The sequence below is a fragment of the Impatiens glandulifera genome, chromosome 3 (assembly GCF_907164915.1).
Source record: "Impatiens glandulifera chromosome 3, dImpGla2.1, whole genome shotgun sequence".
NCBI lineage: Eukaryota > Viridiplantae > Streptophyta > Magnoliopsida > Ericales > Balsaminaceae > Impatiens > Impatiens glandulifera.
In genome coordinates this window covers 9,534,346-9,553,632 of record NC_061864.1, presented here as the reverse complement: position 1 = coordinate 9,553,632, position 19,287 = coordinate 9,534,346, and the positions used below count along the sequence as shown (strand labels likewise).

The window sequence follows — 19,287 nt, the reverse complement described above, 5'->3', positions numbered from 1 at the left end:
AGTTGGGTGAAAATGCTTAATATGGCAGACATATTTTGAATTAGAAAAAGGTTACTTTAAATGGAGCACTATTTTGCCGCACATACTAAAAAGAATGATTACTGTTATTAAATAATGCAGCAAAAGAAAACAAGTTCATTGATGCTAATGAGCTGGTTTAACCGGTTGCTTAGTTGGCTAGGGCGACCAGAAAATCATAATTGGGCCCGCCCCCATCAATACTTGGTTCGATCTATTCACCCACGAAATGACCCCCAAAAAGGAACGAAGACTCGACTTGACTAGGGTTGGCCCACCTTCTTTGTCTTTGAGCTTTTCTCAAGCACAATGAAATAACATAAAACCTTACAAAATTAGAGGAAAAACATCACAAATTTCATATTTATAACTCTTTTAAGTGTTTATTTATTTATTTTATTGAGATCTGAATTTAAAATTCTATCCTCTTCTATCAAAACTCTTTTTAATTGAGATATCATAAAGGAACCACATGTAGCCAAATAGTGCAATGAATGGTGTTTGAATCAAGACTCCAATTCAACTTAACATTATAATCAACTAATTAAATTAGATAATTTTTATTAACTTTTAACATAAATATTATATTTCTCCACTTTTAACATAAATATTATATTTCTCCATTTTTATTAGAAAATAGAATCTGAATTATTAAATCGTCCAAACTAATAAATTGATAATAAAAACATATTAGAGGATTTTAATATAACAAAATTTGTTCTATTATGTTTAAATGTACCGTTTATACAATTAAATGCCTATTTAAAATATGAGTAAAATTTGAGAAATGATTAGGGAGGGAATTTGGTAAGAGAATGACTGACATAATCTTATTCGCTGAAAAAATCAAATAATTTCTCTATTTTCTCTTTTTCCTCTCACTTTTACATTTTCCAACAATGAAGTGATGTCAAGTCATTCCCTCACCAAATTCTCTCTATATATTAATTCTCTTAAAATATATTAGCTCTCTATATATCAATTCTCTTAAAATATATTAGTTAATGGTAAGACTTAAATATATGGAGAATTTTTTAGAAATAAATTATTTTTTATGTTTTTGTTTAATAAAAAAAATCATTTGAAATTATTTGTATGTTTATATTTTTGTATTTGATTTTATTTGATTAATTATTTTAAAGTTAATTTATGAATAGTTATATATATATATATATATATATATATATATATATATAAATAATTATCAAAGACATTATATTAAATCTGCATAATATTATTTATAAATTATAACTTACTTCATAAAGTCAAATTTAATTTTATTAAAAAAAGTTGGTAATTGAAAACTAGTATTTTATTACTTTTATTTTAATTTATATGAAAGATTTGATTCAAATAAAATCATTTTAGGTAAAAAGTAAATAAAAAAAATTAAATGAATTTAGAAACATATATTATTAGGGGTGGGGAATAAAATAAATAAATAAATATAAATTTTATTATTTTTTTAATAATTAAATAAACAAAATAATAAATTTTATTGAATTTATTAAAAAAAATATCTTCAAACACATTTTCCAACCCATTAAAAAGTTTAGTGTAAAAAATAAGTATATAAATGGTCAATATTCTATATTCACATTTTTCAATTAATAGAAATAAACCAGTATTAATAGAAAGTTGAATTGATTTATTTAAACTTGTGAAAATGAAACCGTAAGAGTAAAGTGAGAATTAACTGATAAATTAAACTCTTACTTACATTAAGTAACTTGCGGTTTACTGGCGTCCACCGACAACCGCTCTTCTTCCAGCCGCCCATCGCCCATCGCTGGCCACCATTTGCGTTTATCTCTCTCTACTGTATTTACGTATTCTTCTTCTCTTTTAAATCATGCTGTTCCCCCGCACTCATAACCTTCCATAATTCAAGAGAGAGAGAGAGAGTCTGTATTAATGGATGTCTCATGTGTGTGTGTGTTTGTGTGAGAGAGTGAACGAATTTTGAAAGATGGCGACGCGATCGTCGTGCCAATGAACCTTTTTGAGAGACTCCAAGTTTAAGAGAAGATTTCTCGGTGGTGAGTTTGTTTCTTTTCTATCTTCTGCTTCTTCCCAATGTACTTTGCTTCAATTCTGCTTACTTCTTTTGGATTGGTTTGTCTACCGTCAATGGAATTCCCTTAAACTAGGAATAAATTGTGTTATGGCTTACCAATTTCATTAACAGTTGTGTTTAGACTGCTCGAGATCCCTAATTGGGTTCAATTTCATCTTAGCTAGTGAATGGATGGAGTTAAACTTTCTGCATTTACTTTTGATGTTGATCTACGCATTCAATTTGATTGTTGACGTGTTTTATTCATGTAGATTCAAGGGAAAGACCTGTTGAATTCGAATGCAGTTGTTTGGTTGGAATATTTACTGATAGCGCATTGTATCAAGAACTTGGATTCTAGATTCCTAAATGATAGATGTCTTTAAAGTTTAACTGAGTTTGTATTATGAAAGAGGTTGACAAGAAGATAACTCCAAACAATAATCAGAAGAAATATTCTGGAAGATCTCAAAGGAGAGAACGAAAGCTTCCACTAGAACATGCCAGTAATACTTTGATTGAGAGTGAAGCTGAATCTAAATCTTCTTCAGAAAAACTGAATCCCAGTCCATGTACCCTTTCACAACCTACTACAGAGCCTGTTGAGGTGTATAAGAACATGGTCATACATTATGCTGATGATGATGATGATACCAGCAGATTGGAGGAGCCATCTCAAGATCTAAAACCATCTGAAGTTTCTGAAAAAGAGAATAAGGAAGAAATAAGCGCGAATTCCATTGGTTTAGAGAGGGAAGAGAAGAAAGAAAATGGAGAACCCGATCCAGATGGAGAATTGCAGAACAGCATTGAATCCAATGAAGGCTTGACAGAAATTGCCTCCTCAAAGAATGTGAAAATTCATCCTTGCAGTGTTAACGGCGAACCTGTTCATGAGGTAAAGGAAGTGGATGTATTGGAGGAGGCCTCAAATGATGAGCACAAAGAGAAACCTGGTATGGACAAAAAAATTGAAGAGATGGAGATGAGAATTCAGAAACTTGAAGAGGAGCTAAGAGAAGTTGCTGCCCTTGAAATTTCACTCTATTCTGTTGTACCTGAGCATGGAAGTTCAGCACATAAAGTGCATACATCTGCTAGGAGGCTTTCTAGGTTATACATCCACGCTTGCAAATATTGGTCATCGGACAAACGGGCAACAGTTGCAAGAAGTGCTATCTCTGGACTTATTTTTGTTGCCAAATCCTCCAGCAATGATGTGCCAAGGTATGATCAAAATATTATTCTAGCAGATTTTCAGACAATTTAAAATGACAAAGAGTATATATTGACGTTGTTTCCCTTTTCCTAAGGTTGTCTTTCTGGTTGTCCAACACTGTTGTTCTGAGGGAAATTATCTCGCAAGTCTTTGGGAATTCATGCTCCCATTCAAGAATTTTTGAGGTAGCAGGTCAAGGAAAGAAAAGTGAAAGCAAGCTATCATCTTTGAAATGGAAAGGTAATTCTAAGCAGGGATTTACGCAATTCCTCGATGACTGGCAAGAGACTAGCACATTCATAGCCACACTAGAGAAAGTTGAATACTGGATTTTCAATAGGATAGTTGAGTCTATTTGGTGGCAGGTAAATATCTGGTACATATGGTGGTGATATTTCTTTATGAATTATGATACAAGTAAATGGTAAATATGTTGTCATGATTCTAGGCTTTGACTCCAAACATGCAATCCCCAACTGAAAAAACGAATTCTGGTAAAATGCTATCGTCAGACGATCATGAGAAAGGAAGCTACTCGATTGACCTCTGGAAAAATGCGTTTGAGGATGCTCTTAAACGACTTTGTCCAGTTCGAGCAGGCGGGCATGAATGTGGCTGCCTCCCTGCATTGTCAAGAAAGGTATTTTCTTTTCATCAAACTTCTTATTTTCGCCATCTTGAGTCTATCATAAACATGCTTGTATGTCTCCAGGTCATGGAACAGTGTGTTTCAAGGCTAGATGTGGCTATGTTTAATGCTATTCTGCGTGAATCAGCTCACGAGATTCCAACTGATCCTTTATCAGATCCTATAATCGATCCTAACGTTTTGCCTATACCTGCGGGGGATTTGAGTTTTGGTTCAGGTGCACAACTGAAAAATTCGGTGGGTATTCTCTCTTCCTTTCTTCTTTTGTTTTTTACTGTCATCTTGCTGTACTTGCCTTTGTCACAACCAATGGATTGTTGGTTTATTATAAACTGCTAGTTCTTTTTCCATATATAATTCTGAAAACTAAAAATGAAAGAAAATTGTTCTTAGTTTTGAGAAGTTAAATGCATTGATAAAGCCTCATGAGGGTTTACTAAGGTAAATGTGAAATTAACTTTAAGACAATTCTCGGAACTTGGAGCTTGTTTGAATTTTGGAGAGAAATGGTTTTTAGATTGAAAAATATTTAAATGACCTGTGTTATTGCATTGCTAATTTCATAATGAATCAAATTTAAAATCAAAACAACATCATTTGATGAAGGTAATTAATTCTTAAAAGAAGTGATTATGTTGAGAAGAGAATCCCAACCAAGCAAGGCCTTGTTTCACCCTGCATTAATGTTATAGCTTGAAACAGAAAAGATTATCCATCTAATCGGAAATTCCGACTTTTTCCCCTTTTTCTTTTTTCATATAGATCGGAAATTGGTCTAGATTGCTTGTTGAGCTGTTTGGAACCAATGAATATGATTCATCAAAGGAAAATGAGCAGATCAACTCAGATGATGATAATCAAGGTGGAAATGTCGAGTCAAAACATTTCAACCTTCTCAGTTCCCTTAGTGATCTTTTGATGCTTCCAAAAGACATGCTTATAAATCGGCCAGTTAGAGAAGAGGTTATTATCTTGCAATTTCCTTATACTTCAACAAGTAAGATGGCTAAACTATAATACATACTTTTTGTAGGTTTGTCCATCTATCGGTCTTCCATTGGTCAAACGAATACTCTGCAACTTCACCCCAGACGAGTTCTGCCCAGACCCTGTTCCTGGTGCTGTTTTAGAGTCATTAAATGCCGAGGTATCCCTTCTTACGAGTTTCAAACGTTGCATAAATGCTAAAAATCCACATTGTTCATAAATTATTACATGTGTACTGTTTCAGTGTCTGATAGAACGCAGAATATCTGGAGAATCAGCTGGAAGCTTCCCTTATAGAGCTTCTCCGGTTATCTATACCCCTCCCTGTTCGAAGGACGTGGCGGAGAAAGTTGCAGAAGCAGGAACTAAATCTCATCAACTTTCGAGGAATGCGTCTGTCATACAACGAAAAGGGTATACGAGTGATGAGGAATTGGAGGAGTTGCAGTCACCTCTAACATCCTTCATTCAGAATTTCCCATCATCTCCATCTGTTGACGTCGCTAATGGAAGAACTGTAAGGTATGAACTCCTTCGTGAAGTTTGGAATTAGGCGTGATTGTTTTCTTGTTTGTATATAAGGATAAATGCTTTTGAATCTAGTTAAAATTATAATAAAAATCATTTTCAGTTTGGAATTTGATTGGATCCATTAGTTTATGATGGGGATTTGGTATTGTATTAGTAAAGACTTTTATTTAATTAGAATGAATTAATTCTTAATATCATTGATGTCAATTGTCATATTTGTATATGTTTGGCTGCCCCTCTTCATGTTTCTATATGAAATGTTTTTGAATCTAGTTAAAATTATAATAGATGTTACTACAGAAATTTTTTAATAAGTTGCTAAGGAAATGGTTGAACATCTTGGATATTTTATAAATTTGATTTAAATTATATTTTTTTATAAATTTGATTATTTATATTTTAATATATATTTTAATTATTATTTTTATAAATTTAATTATTTATATTTTAATATATATATATATATTTATATTTTAATTAATATTTATATAATATAATAAATATTTAATTTTTCATAAATAACTGATAAATATTAATAAATTTAAAATATTTTAAACATAACAATATAATAATTTAATACTTCATAAAAAAAAATAATTACAATGATCATTATTTAAATTATTAACGATTTTACTACGTCTCATATTTTACATTCTTGGTCACATCTCCTACAAATTATGTTTTTTCGTCTCACAAATTATGTTTTTTCGTGAGTTATCCATCTCATTGAATACTATTTTTTTTTTGCTTCTCTAGAATTGTTAATACTAGATTTTAAGTTAGGTTTGTTAGTTAATGAATATTTGTGGTTTATATTTTTAATATGTATTGACTTTGTTAAGTGACACTTTGAATGTGTTTTGAAATGTGTTTGTTATTATATTTAAACCATTCTTATTTATATAATATTGGATGAAAACTTAAAAAATAATAAAAAATTATATAAAATAATAATTGAAATTTAATATATATTAAAATATAAATAATTAAATTTATAAAAATAATAATTTAAATATTTAACAAAAAAATTAATAATATATATATATATATATAATAATAATAATAATAATAATAATAATGAGTTTAGAGGTAAATAAATTAATTAATTAAAAAGAAAAGAAAAACTAAATTTGAATAGTAAAGTTAAATAGTTTGAAAATGAACGGAAAAAAGATTAATTTGTGAAGTTGAATGATAAAAAATGTTCAATTTGAAAATTGATTCCAATCACTACATGTCTCCCCAAAAAGAAAAATCAAACTTGTCCGTCAAAGTGATCATCATTAGCTAATCATATGATAATAATAACGTGCAAGTTATATATATATATATATATATATATATTTACATTTCAAACATTTATTTTAATAATACAAAATTTCTTAAAATGATAATTTAATTATATATATTTACGAACACCATTCTATACGCAAACTTGAGTAAATGTAAATGTTAACCGATAAATGTCACTCGATCCTAATTCAAGCGACGCGCTATCATCTGAAGAAACACAAGATAATATTTTCAGTCTACGCGTTACCATCGGAAGAAGCACAATATAATATTTTTTAGTCGATGCGCTACCATTTGATGACACATATATATTGACAATTACTTGTTAAATTCAAATAAAATTCCCAAACTATAAAATAATTTGAGAAGATGTTCCATTTAAAAATTTTTAAGGCTTACGTGGTCAATGCTTGGTACTTGGGTTGGCGATAACGATAACGAGGGTCGTTCAAGAAGTTTGGGGCAATCAGTCATATGGAAATGCATTTTCCTGCTTGATTGCCTTGTGTTCTACTGGACACTTTGTTTCATGAAAATTACAAGTAATAGTATCTATGTTGTTAGTATAGAAAGAAATCATTTAAAAATAAAAAATGAAGATTGTCAATAATGGTCACCCTAGATTGTCAATTCTTCCTCCACGATATAGAGAAGTTATGTAAAAATATCGTGGATCATAGCCAACATGGTTGAGGTTGTTGGGTAATTCGGATGAGCGGGGATCTTTGGTTCTTCAATAGCAAGGGGGTCACATTGCAGTTGAGTTATATTGTTTACAACGGGGGTTTGGCCGTTCATTTGGATAGATAGAAGATGGTCAATTGAAGCCGTAAGAAGGAATGTTGTTTTTCGGTTCCATCCATCTTGAAGCTTTGGTGACAAAAAACATACCATTGTTGAAGTGGTATGATTGACAATAGAATGTTGTATAGATAATTTTATTAAAGATTACTATTTATATAAACTATCTTAAAAGAATAGTACAAAGTTAACTCAACAATAATCACTTAATCTAGAATAGGTTTCATTCAAATATGTATTTAAAGAAAATACTTGAAAGCAGCATAAAGTCTTGTAAACTCCATAAAACATAATTAACCAATCCAAGAATTGTTCAAAATTGTCCTTCTCCATCACAAATAGAAATTATGCAAGCAAATAATATCCATGACAAATAACCAAAAGACACTATTTAAATGTAAATAACAAACCTATCATGCAAAGTCAACCTTTATGATCTTCAAGAACTAAAAGCATCCCACCAACAAGGTTCATGTTGACTCGATCATTAGTTACATGTCTTCCCCAAGATAAGAAAAATCCAACTTCTTCGAATAGACCAAAGGCTCGTCATCGTTTACCCATAGCAGCGGGTCCACAAAATCTTCATTTTCTTCTAAGGGTGCAAAGGTTATCAGTGGCGATCGAGCTTCAATCAGCCGATCATTCTCCTCGGGCAGCACTTGAGTAGGGTTGTTTTCAGCGCAGACATTATTTTTTTCTGGGTATGGAATCATAACTTCATTGGTATTGATTACGCCTCCTCCAGTTACATGACCAATACAGATTTGGGGCTCTGAGTTCACAACTGGTGGTGCTGAAACAAACAAATTTATAAGAAAACCCCAATAAGTTAAGGATAATTGAATAATAAAACAAACTAATATTGACATGAGTTATAATACTAATAATAATAAATATTTAAGTACCTTTATTACATGCATCTTTTAACAACTGTAATAACAAATGTAATTTTTCTGACTCAGAAAGTTGTTCGTGCTCTGCATTATTTCTGGAATTCAGAATTGTGGTTAAGTTCATATTATGCATAAACTTAGGTTATATATAGTTGTTAATTGAAACAAATTAAATAATAAACTTACCCATTTGTAACTTGGTTCATTCCTCCAATCTGATTAGGCAGCTGCACAAATTTCAATTTCAGATGTAAAATCAAATTAACCCAAAATGATTACAAAATACCTATAATAATGTTCAATTTCTATTTACTTGTTAAGGGTATATATAGTGTGACAATGACAATGTTTATTTTAATAATACAAGAATATATTTACACTATTCTATATGTAAACTTAAGTAATTGTAAATGTTAACCTGAGAACTGGTTCCTAGTTCAATCTTCGCTTTACCACCATCTAATCAAATAAGCACAAAGATAATATTAGTCTTTAATATGAATGATGTTTACTTAATTATAGTTAATAAAAGAGAGACATTAGAAAACCTGTATTTTCCTTAATAAGACATGGTGCCTTGTCATTAGTAGAATGTGGCGGCCTATATCGACAAATTATTTGTTAAATTCAAATAAAAATCTCTAACCATAGTAACATAATATGAGAACATGCATCAATTAAAAAATGTTAAGACTTACCTTGTCAATGCTTGGTACTTGGGCTGTGGACAATGAGGTCCATTCAAGAAGTTTGGGACTTGGAAATCGGGGGAATGGAAAGGTCTTTTCCTGCTTGATTGACTTGTGTCACTTTGTTTCATGAAAATTGCAAATAGTTATATTTATGTTGTTAGTATAGAAAAAATCATTTACAAAAAAAAACTTCTAATTAAGAGTTAAGCATTAACCACCTGTTTAGCACATGAACATTGTCAATTATGGGCCCCCGCTTTGTTGTGCTGCTAGATGCACTACCAATCGCGGCTGCACTAGCATTGTTGGCGATTTGCTGCTGGTTCATGTACTGCTCGTTGATGAAGTTGCTGGCTTTCTGAACCAATCTTAGGTCAATTCTTCCATCTCGATATAGAGAACTTATGTCAAATTGTCGTGGATCATGGCCAACATGGTTGAGGTTGTTGGGTAATTGGGATGGGAGTGAGATAGTTGGTTCTTCTATAGCCAAGGGGGCTACAACAGGCAGTTGAGTTGAATCGTTTACAACCGGGGTTTGGTTGTCGTTTCGATCGATGGAAGATGATCCATTGAAGCCGTTAGAAGGAATGTTGTTTTTTGGATCCATCTTCAAGCTTTGGTGACAAAAAACCTTCCATTGTTAAGACAATTTTGAATAAAATAAATTAGTTAAGTGTAATTTATTCAAAAGAATCCTAATAAAATCAAATGCAACAATTAAGCATTTAGTGTACAAATTATGTTACAAGTATGTAATTGAAAACAAAATCTACTAAAGAAGATGTGACGACAAAAGAAAGAGTACAAAACATACACAGGTAACGACAACAGAAATAGTACAAAAACATACACAGGTAACGACAACAGAAATAGTACAAAACATACACGTAACGACAAAAATCATCGAAGCATAATTAATAAATTGCAAACAGCATTAAAAAATCATACTTACATCTACATATATAATAGATCTAGGTCTGATTTTCTAAACAACCCATTTCCTGTACAAGTTTAAATTTGTTTTAAAATTGTTGAATTGATCCAAATGGATGTTATTTTCCTAGTAGAAAAGAATCATCAGATATTTTTATATAGTTAAAAACTAACTAACTATATATATATATATATAATATATATAATATATATATATGATTCAATTTAAAAGAATAAAAAAAAAAACATGTCACATAACTAAAAACATAGATTTGTTCAGTAGAAAACAACTCATATGATTTCCACTAACATTGACCTGCTTCAACTCAGGAGTTATTAATGAAAATTAAATATAAAATTGTTGCTCTATTAAATCAGACTCTTATAGATAGTTGAGCTAATTACAATTCACCTTGTTTTTATGAACAATTTAAAAATAATATATAGAAAAGAATAAAGACATTATAAAAACCATATATTTAAGGAAATGGACAGATTACAACTCATTGCAATTTTGTGACAAACATATATATAAATATCCTTGTTTGAGAAAAGAGTTTTTTTTTAGTTTTATCTGGGTTTTATCCAAAAATCCTTTATTTGATAAAAAATAGAAAAAAAAGTAGTTTTTAAACTTTGAAGACTAATTTGTCCTTTGACTTTAGAGGATATGGTGTAAGTGAGAGAATGATGGTTTAGAGAGAAAAGATAAAATTAGAGGGTAATTTTAGTATTTAAATAATAAAATTATTTAATTTGATAGTTAATAAAATGTTTGGATTTTTGAATAAAAATTTGAATTTTAGGATAAAAATTGGATTTTATTCCAAAAATCTTTTCATCAAACAAGCCATAGGTACAAATCTACCGAGCAAGAAAATGCATACCTTATATCAATCACATCATTATATACCCAAAAACACAAAAACCAAGGCAGATCTAGAAAGTCACATCATTACAGACCAAAAACAAACAAAAACCAAGGCAGATCTAGAAATAAATCAAATAGACAGACAAAAACTCAATGATTTGTAATACTAAAATTAAAATAGAGAATTAAATTACCTATGGATAGATGATAGGCAGGCTGCTCGATCTGGTCTGAACCGTTCTTTTATTTAGGACACAAGCAAATATATAGTTAGTATATATATCCATCGAACCATTCCGAAAAATATTAATAAAGTACAAACAAATAAACAAAATGTGTACTAAGAAGAAGAAAGAATGTTCATTTTATGAAAGAAAAAAAAAACATGAATGAATTAACTCACAGTGTGGTTGCTCTAGAAAATGAAAAATCGATCACCACCTTCTTCGTCCTCGATCTCTCCAATCTCTCACAATTTATTAATAAACAACTCACTAAATATATATTATTAAGTAATATCAAAAAGAGGCTTTGTTTGTTTTTGGGTAAATATATTTATAACATTATTTATATTAAAAGAAACATTTTTACAAGGAAATGTTATTTCAATTATAAGCTTATCCAAACGAGACCAAAAGATTTCAAATTTGAAAACTCAAGATTTTGTAAATTAGAGACGTTGGATGAAATAGAAAAATGAAAAGGAGACTTATTACAACAAGATAATAAGCTGGCAATGATAGAAAAAAAAATAAAGGTTTATTTGATTTGATAACAATTAATGAGTTATTTTTAAATAGTTTATTGAAAAATGGGTTAATTAATTAAAAGTATATGTTTTTAAAAAAAATGAGAATAGGATTGGTTGAAAAAATATTTGTAATTAAATTTAGTCAAACATAGAAAAGGTGGTATTAATGATAAGAAACTAATTCAATTATTTTTGAAAATGTGAGACTGAAAATATATAATAAACTTATATTTATTTACTTTTTCTTATTAAGAGCACTATTCATTAATGCCATTATGATTAAGTAAATCTTTCTGTTGAGAAAATGATTATACTTTATTAATTTTGTAATATATTTTGATCATTTTTTTTAAATCCTCAGAATCTGACATAATCTGATTATATATATATATTTAAAAATGTATTTTTAAATGATATTGAAGCTATTTAAGTATGTACATTTATTATCAAAAGATTTCAAGTAATAAGAGGTAGTCTATTATTTAAATTAATATATTATTTAATTTCATAAAAAAATCTCACTTTTATTAAAAATAAAAATCTATATTAAATTATTTTTCTTCTTCATCATTCAAAATTTGTGATGTATAAAACATTCTACACATATTTTTAAATGTGAATCTGATTATATATATTTTAAAATGTATTTTTAACTGATGAAGTTATTTAAGTATGTACATTTATTATCAAAAGACTAAGATAATATGAGGTAGTCTATTATATATTTAAATTATTATATAATTTAATTTCATAAAAAAATCTCACTTTTATTAAAAAAAAAAAATCATATTGAATTATTTTTCTTCTTCATCATTCAAAATTTGTGATATATAAAACGTTCTACACATATTTATACAATATTAGGATATTAATAATTGCAAAGTGGTCTATCAACTATATATTAAAAAAATATGATTAAAATAAAATGAACACGGTTTCATATCTTATTTATGATTTTACAACAATATTTTATTCTTCATTAATTTATGAAAATATATATAAGAAATTTGATTAAATACAACTTTTTAATCATCAATGACACAACTCACAAAAATCTCTTCTTCTAATAAAAATACAAGAAAAAAATAAAAAAAATATTGATTATAACATGTTTATGTGAGTTTTTAAAAAACTTACACGATTGAGATTGAGGATATCATTGGGTATTTGAAAATTATAGATGTGTATTCTCTGCACCTAACGACGAATTCAGGATTTAGAGTTGAGTGAGCTTGAAAATAAATTAGGGCGGGCTTAAAAAAATAAAGAGAAAATTTTGAATAAAACGAGTGAATAAATGTAAGTTTGACCGTTTTTTTAATAATTAGATTAACAACAATGAATTATATTGAAAATTTTAAAGAAATTAAAAATAATATCACATTTTTATCATTAAAAAAAAATCGGTGTGGGCTGATATGCATAGATCCACCCCTGTTTGCACCGGAGAGGGATTTTGGTTTTATAAATTCCATAAATGATTTGGATCTTATCACGGGCTGGAAATGTTATAACTGATCCTGTCTTAAATATTGGAAAGTCTGTAATAAGAGTCTCTGTTATGTTTTTCCATCTTTGGTAAGTCTTGTTTAGTCGGTTTGTACCTAGACCAAATGTGTATGTTTGTCTCAGAAGGATTATTGGATTTTGGAATTGAGTACAATTAGTTGTAATAGGGTGGGGATCGGAGATTAAAAAAATTGAAATTTCTGTTGAGAATGGGTAATTGGCCTCTATGTCCACATTTATAGTATATTTGTATATTATTTTTAAGAGTGTGATCGTGAATATGTAAATAATATATGGAAAAAAAAAGTTATGGGATTCATCCGAGCTCTTTTTGGTCATTTAGTCAATTTAACCATTGGGTTAAAGTGTAGAAAGTACAGAAATTTAAGAATTAGGGACTTGAAATCAGGAATTTAGTTTCATTTAACAAAGCTCTCTTATTAATATGGGTGTAACAAATTCTCAAAGCATATTTTAGAAAATGATTATTAATGAGTGGATGATACATAAGTCAATAGTCAATTGTTAGAAAGTTTGGATAGAAACGGTGAGTTTGGTTGGATTGAGTCGATGAATCTCTATACCGGTTATCTTTTGGTAGACTATTTGACTCGAAATAAATCGTAAGACGTTCAATGATCGAGGTCGACTGATGGATTAATCCACAACGCTATTATTATGACGATATAAAAACTTTAAAAAATCAATAAAAACTCATTAATCTTTTTGAGAATCTTCGAACTCGTTAATGTTAATATTTTATGTTTTATTCATTGGTGAATGTTTTGACTTATGTTTTAATTATTTTTTTTAAATAATTAATTTCACTGTGTTTCGAGTGTGTTTGATGACATTTTAAATATTCATATTTTCTATTGTTAGTACAACTTATAGTTCTAATAGAAAAAATAAAGTATATTGTATTAACTAAAATAAAATAATAGACAATAACATTCCCCAAACTTATATGGATAAATTTAACTCATATTTATAAGAGTAACTTGCTATTGTCTCCTTCCTTTTTAATATAAATTTATAAATATTTTTGTGTATGTGTAAAATTCTTAACTGGTTATAATGAGATTTTGAGTATCGTTGAGTTTCGGGTACTTACGGATTCAAAATGGGTAGTTAAGTACTCATGGAGTATTGTCTCGTTGTCATCCTTAAGTTCGACCTCTCACACTTTTACTATATTGTCCTCACTTTAATTGCACGTTTCTTAGATACGACATTTACCCTTAAACTACATTCATTAAATGTTAACGTAATTTGTTACCTTATAATTATGTTTGAATTTTTAAAAAGCAACCCATAATTGTGGTAATTTTCGAGATTTAGTGTAATCCAACTCGATACCTTTGATAGGTAAAATCAATACGGTTGAAATCTCGAATTATTTTTAAATCTTATAATTTTTAATTTTAAAAAACGTTATTGTGTCTGATTTACGTAAATGTTTAAACCAGTTAAACTTTTTTAATTTTAAATATAGTAAGATTATATTATTTTAAATCACTTAAATTTTTATAACTTTAAATTTGGGAAGAGAAGATTATATTATTTTACAATTTTATAAATAATTTTAATTTTATAAATAAATATAAAAATTATATTTATATTAACAAAAATGAATATATATATATATATATATATATATATATATATATATATATATATATATATATATATATATATATATATATATATATAAAGCATATTTATATTATGAATTGTTTGAGTGGGCTTATATTAGATATGTGATACATTTTAAAATATGGAATATTAATTATATTTTTTTATTGATTTATGTTGGTAGTAATACATACAACATCACAAAATATTGATTTGTGTTTTCTACGAATAGATTAAGAGGTGAGGACTGATCTCACACGAAGATTCAATATTAATTGGGTTATGTAATTTTTATTTATAGTTTTAAATAATATAAATATATATGTAATAGTTTAATATTAAATTTAATAAAATTAACTTAATTGATATTTTATATAAGTTTAATGATTATAAGTGAATGGTTTAAAGGATCATAATCCGTCAGGCAATTTTCTATGCGAATTATACTGTAGGTGAAGTTTTTTTTGTTTGATCGGTAGTTGAATATCGGGATGGTATTTATGTCTTATCGCTCCGATCTCATCTCAATTCTACCATAACAATTATGTTTAACTAATAAGTTGACGGAAGGGTCATTGTTGACCTTTTTAAAAGTTAAAGGGCGAATTGTTTTAAAAAATAATTTGAGGACTAAAAGTGAACGATCGGAGTAATTAGAGGACCACCTAGATAAGTTGCCCATATATTTATTTATTTATTTTATTTTATAAATGTTTTAAATTTATTTTTTATAATAATATAATTTTTTAATATATTATCATGTATATAATATTAAAAACATCATTTATATAATTTTATAATTTTTTTGTTTTTTTAAATAATATTAGATAACGGTGCCGAACAGGACATGGATGGTAGTAAAATAAAATTCCGGAAGTAGAATGAGGCGGAGATTATAAACGCATTCTCCGTCTCGATCCTCCTCATTATCTCATCCCCTAGTTTGAACCTAGGTTTTATCATCCTAAGGTCTGTCGTGGTGAGAAACACGGATCCTTTCAAGATCTCGTTCGTTACATCTTATTTAAATAAACCTTGATTTATTTTAATAATGGATTAATGGTGTTTTAAGAAAAAATATTTTTTAAAGTAAAATACTTCAATATTATTAATATATAATAATAATGATAATAAAAATAAAATATTTATTTATTATTAAATAAAAACATATTTTAATTAATAAATAAAATAATTTAATTAATAAAATAATATATAAAATAATTTTTGACAATATTTAATTTTTTTTTTTGAAAACTCAATCAAAATTGTTGCACCTATTGCGTAGTATCTATACTTATTGTCAATCCGCCTAGTTTATAAAATTCATTGAGTTATATTAACATTCTATTTCACCTTCCTATATACACATGTTTTTATATTCTATCCCTAAATTACTAATATTCTTTTTCCAAATTTTAAAAATTATTTAATTTTATAAATATAATATATATAACTAAAATTAAACATACTAAATTAAATAACTAAATAAAATAAATATTATACACTAAAATAAAATATATTATATTAAATATAAAAAAAAATGCATTACATAAAAAAAAATAACAATATATTAAATTATGTCATTATCTATCCATGTTTTTGAAATTTGAAAATACGATCTTAACATAATTATTTATTAATCCTATTAGATGTTCTTCCAAATGTGAATGAATTGAAGACACAAGAAGAAGAAAAGAAAAACATAATGAAAGATCACAATTTGCATATTCAACTTGAAATGAAAACCTTTCAAAAGAGGAATAGTTTGTCAACGATGTGAACAAAAAAAACATATAAGACATAGTTCGTGGTTATTTGAACATAGTCAAAATATTTAATGTCTAGTAATATATATTATTTTTATTATATGTTATTTTAATGTTTATGTAATATTCCTTTTGAATGTTTATATAATGTATTTGATTATAATATTTTTTAATTTAATATATTTAATTTTAATTATACAATTATATTTCGCAAAATTAAATATGTGTGAAATTGGAGAGGGGTGAATAGTTTAGAAATGAAAATTAATATTGAGAAAATGAATGAAAATGTTAGTAGACTAAAGTAAACATATAAGGAATACCTCATATATAAGTCATAATTATCCTCAACTTAAATTGTTATTAATAAAACTTTTTAAGCATACTCTTGATAATTTTTGTTAGTCTTACCATCGAATTCACAACCCAGCAAACACATGTAATATCATAAAAAAAATGAACTAAAAAGTATAAAATTAAAGTTTAAAAGAAAACAGATTTTTGCTCTAACACATTGCTATACATTTTCAGGATACAGTTTTCAAGGACACTATTATAAGAAACTTTGGACGAAGAAAAATAACATTTTTGAGCATTCACAAAAATAGATTTGTTTAAATGACTAATAAGTTCTTTCCCAATAGTGGGAACAAGACAATTAGATTTTTATTCTTCAATCTTCTAAAATTGTTTCTTCATCACAATTAAGAATAAAACATTCAAAATAACATAGTCAATAAAATATAAATAACAATTCACTCATGATCTTCATTGGCTGCTAATATCATCTCATAAAGAAATCTTCTCTATGGCTAGATCTTTGGCCACGGGATCGATTCATCCCCCACCAAAGAAAAATCAATATTGTCCAAAAAATCCAAGGAAGAATCCTCTTTCACAGAAAGCGCATCCACATGATCTCCATTTTCTTCTAGTGATGGTAAAGTTATCAATGGTGGGTCGGCTTCAATGTGCCCGCTCTTCTCCTCGGGCAGCCCCGGACGAGGGTTGTTTTCAGCAGTGTCGATAACATTTTGTTGTGAGTTTATAATCATCGATTCATTTCCCTTAACATTCTTGTTACCCTCGCCTCCTCTAACAGTACCATGATAAGGATTTCCATTCGGACTTGACACAACAGATAAGTTGTTTGTAGTACTCATGTTATTGAACTTAAATAGGCTGCTACCTTTTACAAAATTTCCTTCCCAGATCACTGGTGGCTTATGAATGGCTTGAGGTTCTGTATATATATAATTCATGCAATTGTAATAAATTGATAATAATAATAATAATAATAATATGAAAATACATATACCAGCAAGTGTATAACCCCTTAAATGCAGTTGTCTCTGTTTATCATTAACTTCTTTATCTACTTTTCTGCTGCAACTCAGAGTTTGTTAAGTTCATATATATAGTTGTTATAAATACTTGAAACAAATTAAATTGGACTGAAAAAGAAACTTACCCATGTGACACTTGATTCACTCCTCTAAACAGATAATTTGAATTTGGCTGCAGAATATAAAATAAATTGGCTGATTAATTTGCCCCCACGCCCATTTTTCAAAAGGATAGAACATTGATTTTATACCAAATTAAGTAATGCAATGCAAACAAAAGAATGGAAATGTATACCGGATACATGCCCCCAGTTACTCTACCAATCGACGCTCTACCATCTGAAAGAAACGACGCATATTAATTCACAATCATAACGTTTCCTTTAAATCCCTTACTATAAAAAATGTTGATTTAATTGAAGTTAATAAAATGGAAAGGTTGAGAACCTGTGTTTTCCATGACACTAGTGTTCATGTATGGTGTCTCAACATTACAAGGATAGGATGGCCTGTATTGACATTTATTAATTAGTTAAATTAAAACTATAAGAATCTGATCAATATATATAATTTAATCTAATGAGAATGTGTATAAATAAAATGAAAGAATTTACCTTGCCAATGCTTGGTATTTGGGTTGGTGATAACTAGTAGCAAGGAAAGGCCTTTTTTGGCTTGAACCTCTTATGTTCTCTGTTTTGGTTATTTGATGATTACTACAAGTAATTAAATTTATGTTGTTAGCTAGTATAGAAAAATTGAAATCATTTATACAATAAAATACTTTTAAGAGTTAATCATGTATGTACCTATTGAACATGGGAGGATTGTCAAGAATGAGACCCTTCTTTGACGTGCCACTAGACTCAGATCCACCATTCTCGACTTTTTTTGCACTCATAGCGCTTTTGTATATGTACAAAAGAGAGTAGTCATCCACGTAGTTGTCGAGGTTGAAGAAGTTATCGGTCTGTTGTGGGTTAACTCCTCCACCACCGTATAGATCATTATCATAGTGACTGGTGTTGTTGGGTAAAATGGATGAAGGAGGAGTTTCCAACTCTTGATCAATAGCTAAAGGGGCCATAGGCAAGTTAGATATATCATAGGTAATTGGGGTTTTGTTGGCTCCTAGGAACAAAGAAGATGGTTCATTGATGTCACGAAAATGAATGTTATTAGTCTCCTTCATCTTCACAATTTCTCGTGTTCCAAATGTCAGTCCACAAGATTGGGCTGCAGAATACCAAAAAAAAAAAACATATCATATTGTTATAACAAGTAATTTATTTTATGTTGTATAAGTCATGTGTAATCTAAACATGACAACT

The 19,287-nt window shown here is 28.4% G+C and overlaps 1 protein-coding gene across 2 annotated transcripts; it reads left to right on the top strand.

Annotated features, from left to right (window-relative positions):
• The first annotated feature begins 1,843 nt into the window (after nucleotides 1-1,843).
• On the top strand, nucleotides 1,844-5,683 carry LOC124930751. 2 transcript variants are annotated; one of them, XM_047471102.1, is made up of 9 exons: nucleotides 1,844-2,054; nucleotides 2,347-2,754; nucleotides 2,785-3,301; nucleotides 3,388-3,658; nucleotides 3,742-3,933; nucleotides 4,006-4,179; nucleotides 4,705-4,905; nucleotides 4,976-5,089; nucleotides 5,174-5,683. In XM_047471102.1, the coding sequence occupies exons 2-9, from the start codon at nucleotides 2,481-2,483 to the stop codon at nucleotides 5,480-5,482; spliced, it is 2,052 nt and encodes a 683-aa protein (XP_047327058.1). In that variant the 5' UTR covers nucleotides 1,844-2,054; nucleotides 2,347-2,480; the 3' UTR covers nucleotides 5,483-5,683. The 2 variants fall into 2 exon arrangements, with proteins under 2 accessions (XP_047327058.1, XP_047327057.1); XM_047471101.1 differs by having other exon boundaries at nucleotides 2,347-3,301.
• Nucleotides 5,684-19,287: the final 13,604 nt, after the last annotated feature.

Excerpts from the sequence above, each read along its gene's own strand:
- LOC124930751 (XM_047471101.1), top strand. The coding sequence starts at position 2,481 with ATGAAAGAGGTTGACAAGAAGATAACTCCAAACAATAATCAGAAGAAA. Across the intron at positions 3,934-4,005 it reads TCCCTGCATTGTCAAGAAAG|GTCATGGAACAGTGTGTTTC; the intron begins GTATTTTCTTTT and ends GTATGTCTCCAG. Across the intron at positions 4,180-4,704 it reads GTGCACAACTGAAAAATTCG|ATCGGAAATTGGTCTAGATT; the intron begins GTGGGTATTCTC and ends TTTTTCATATAG.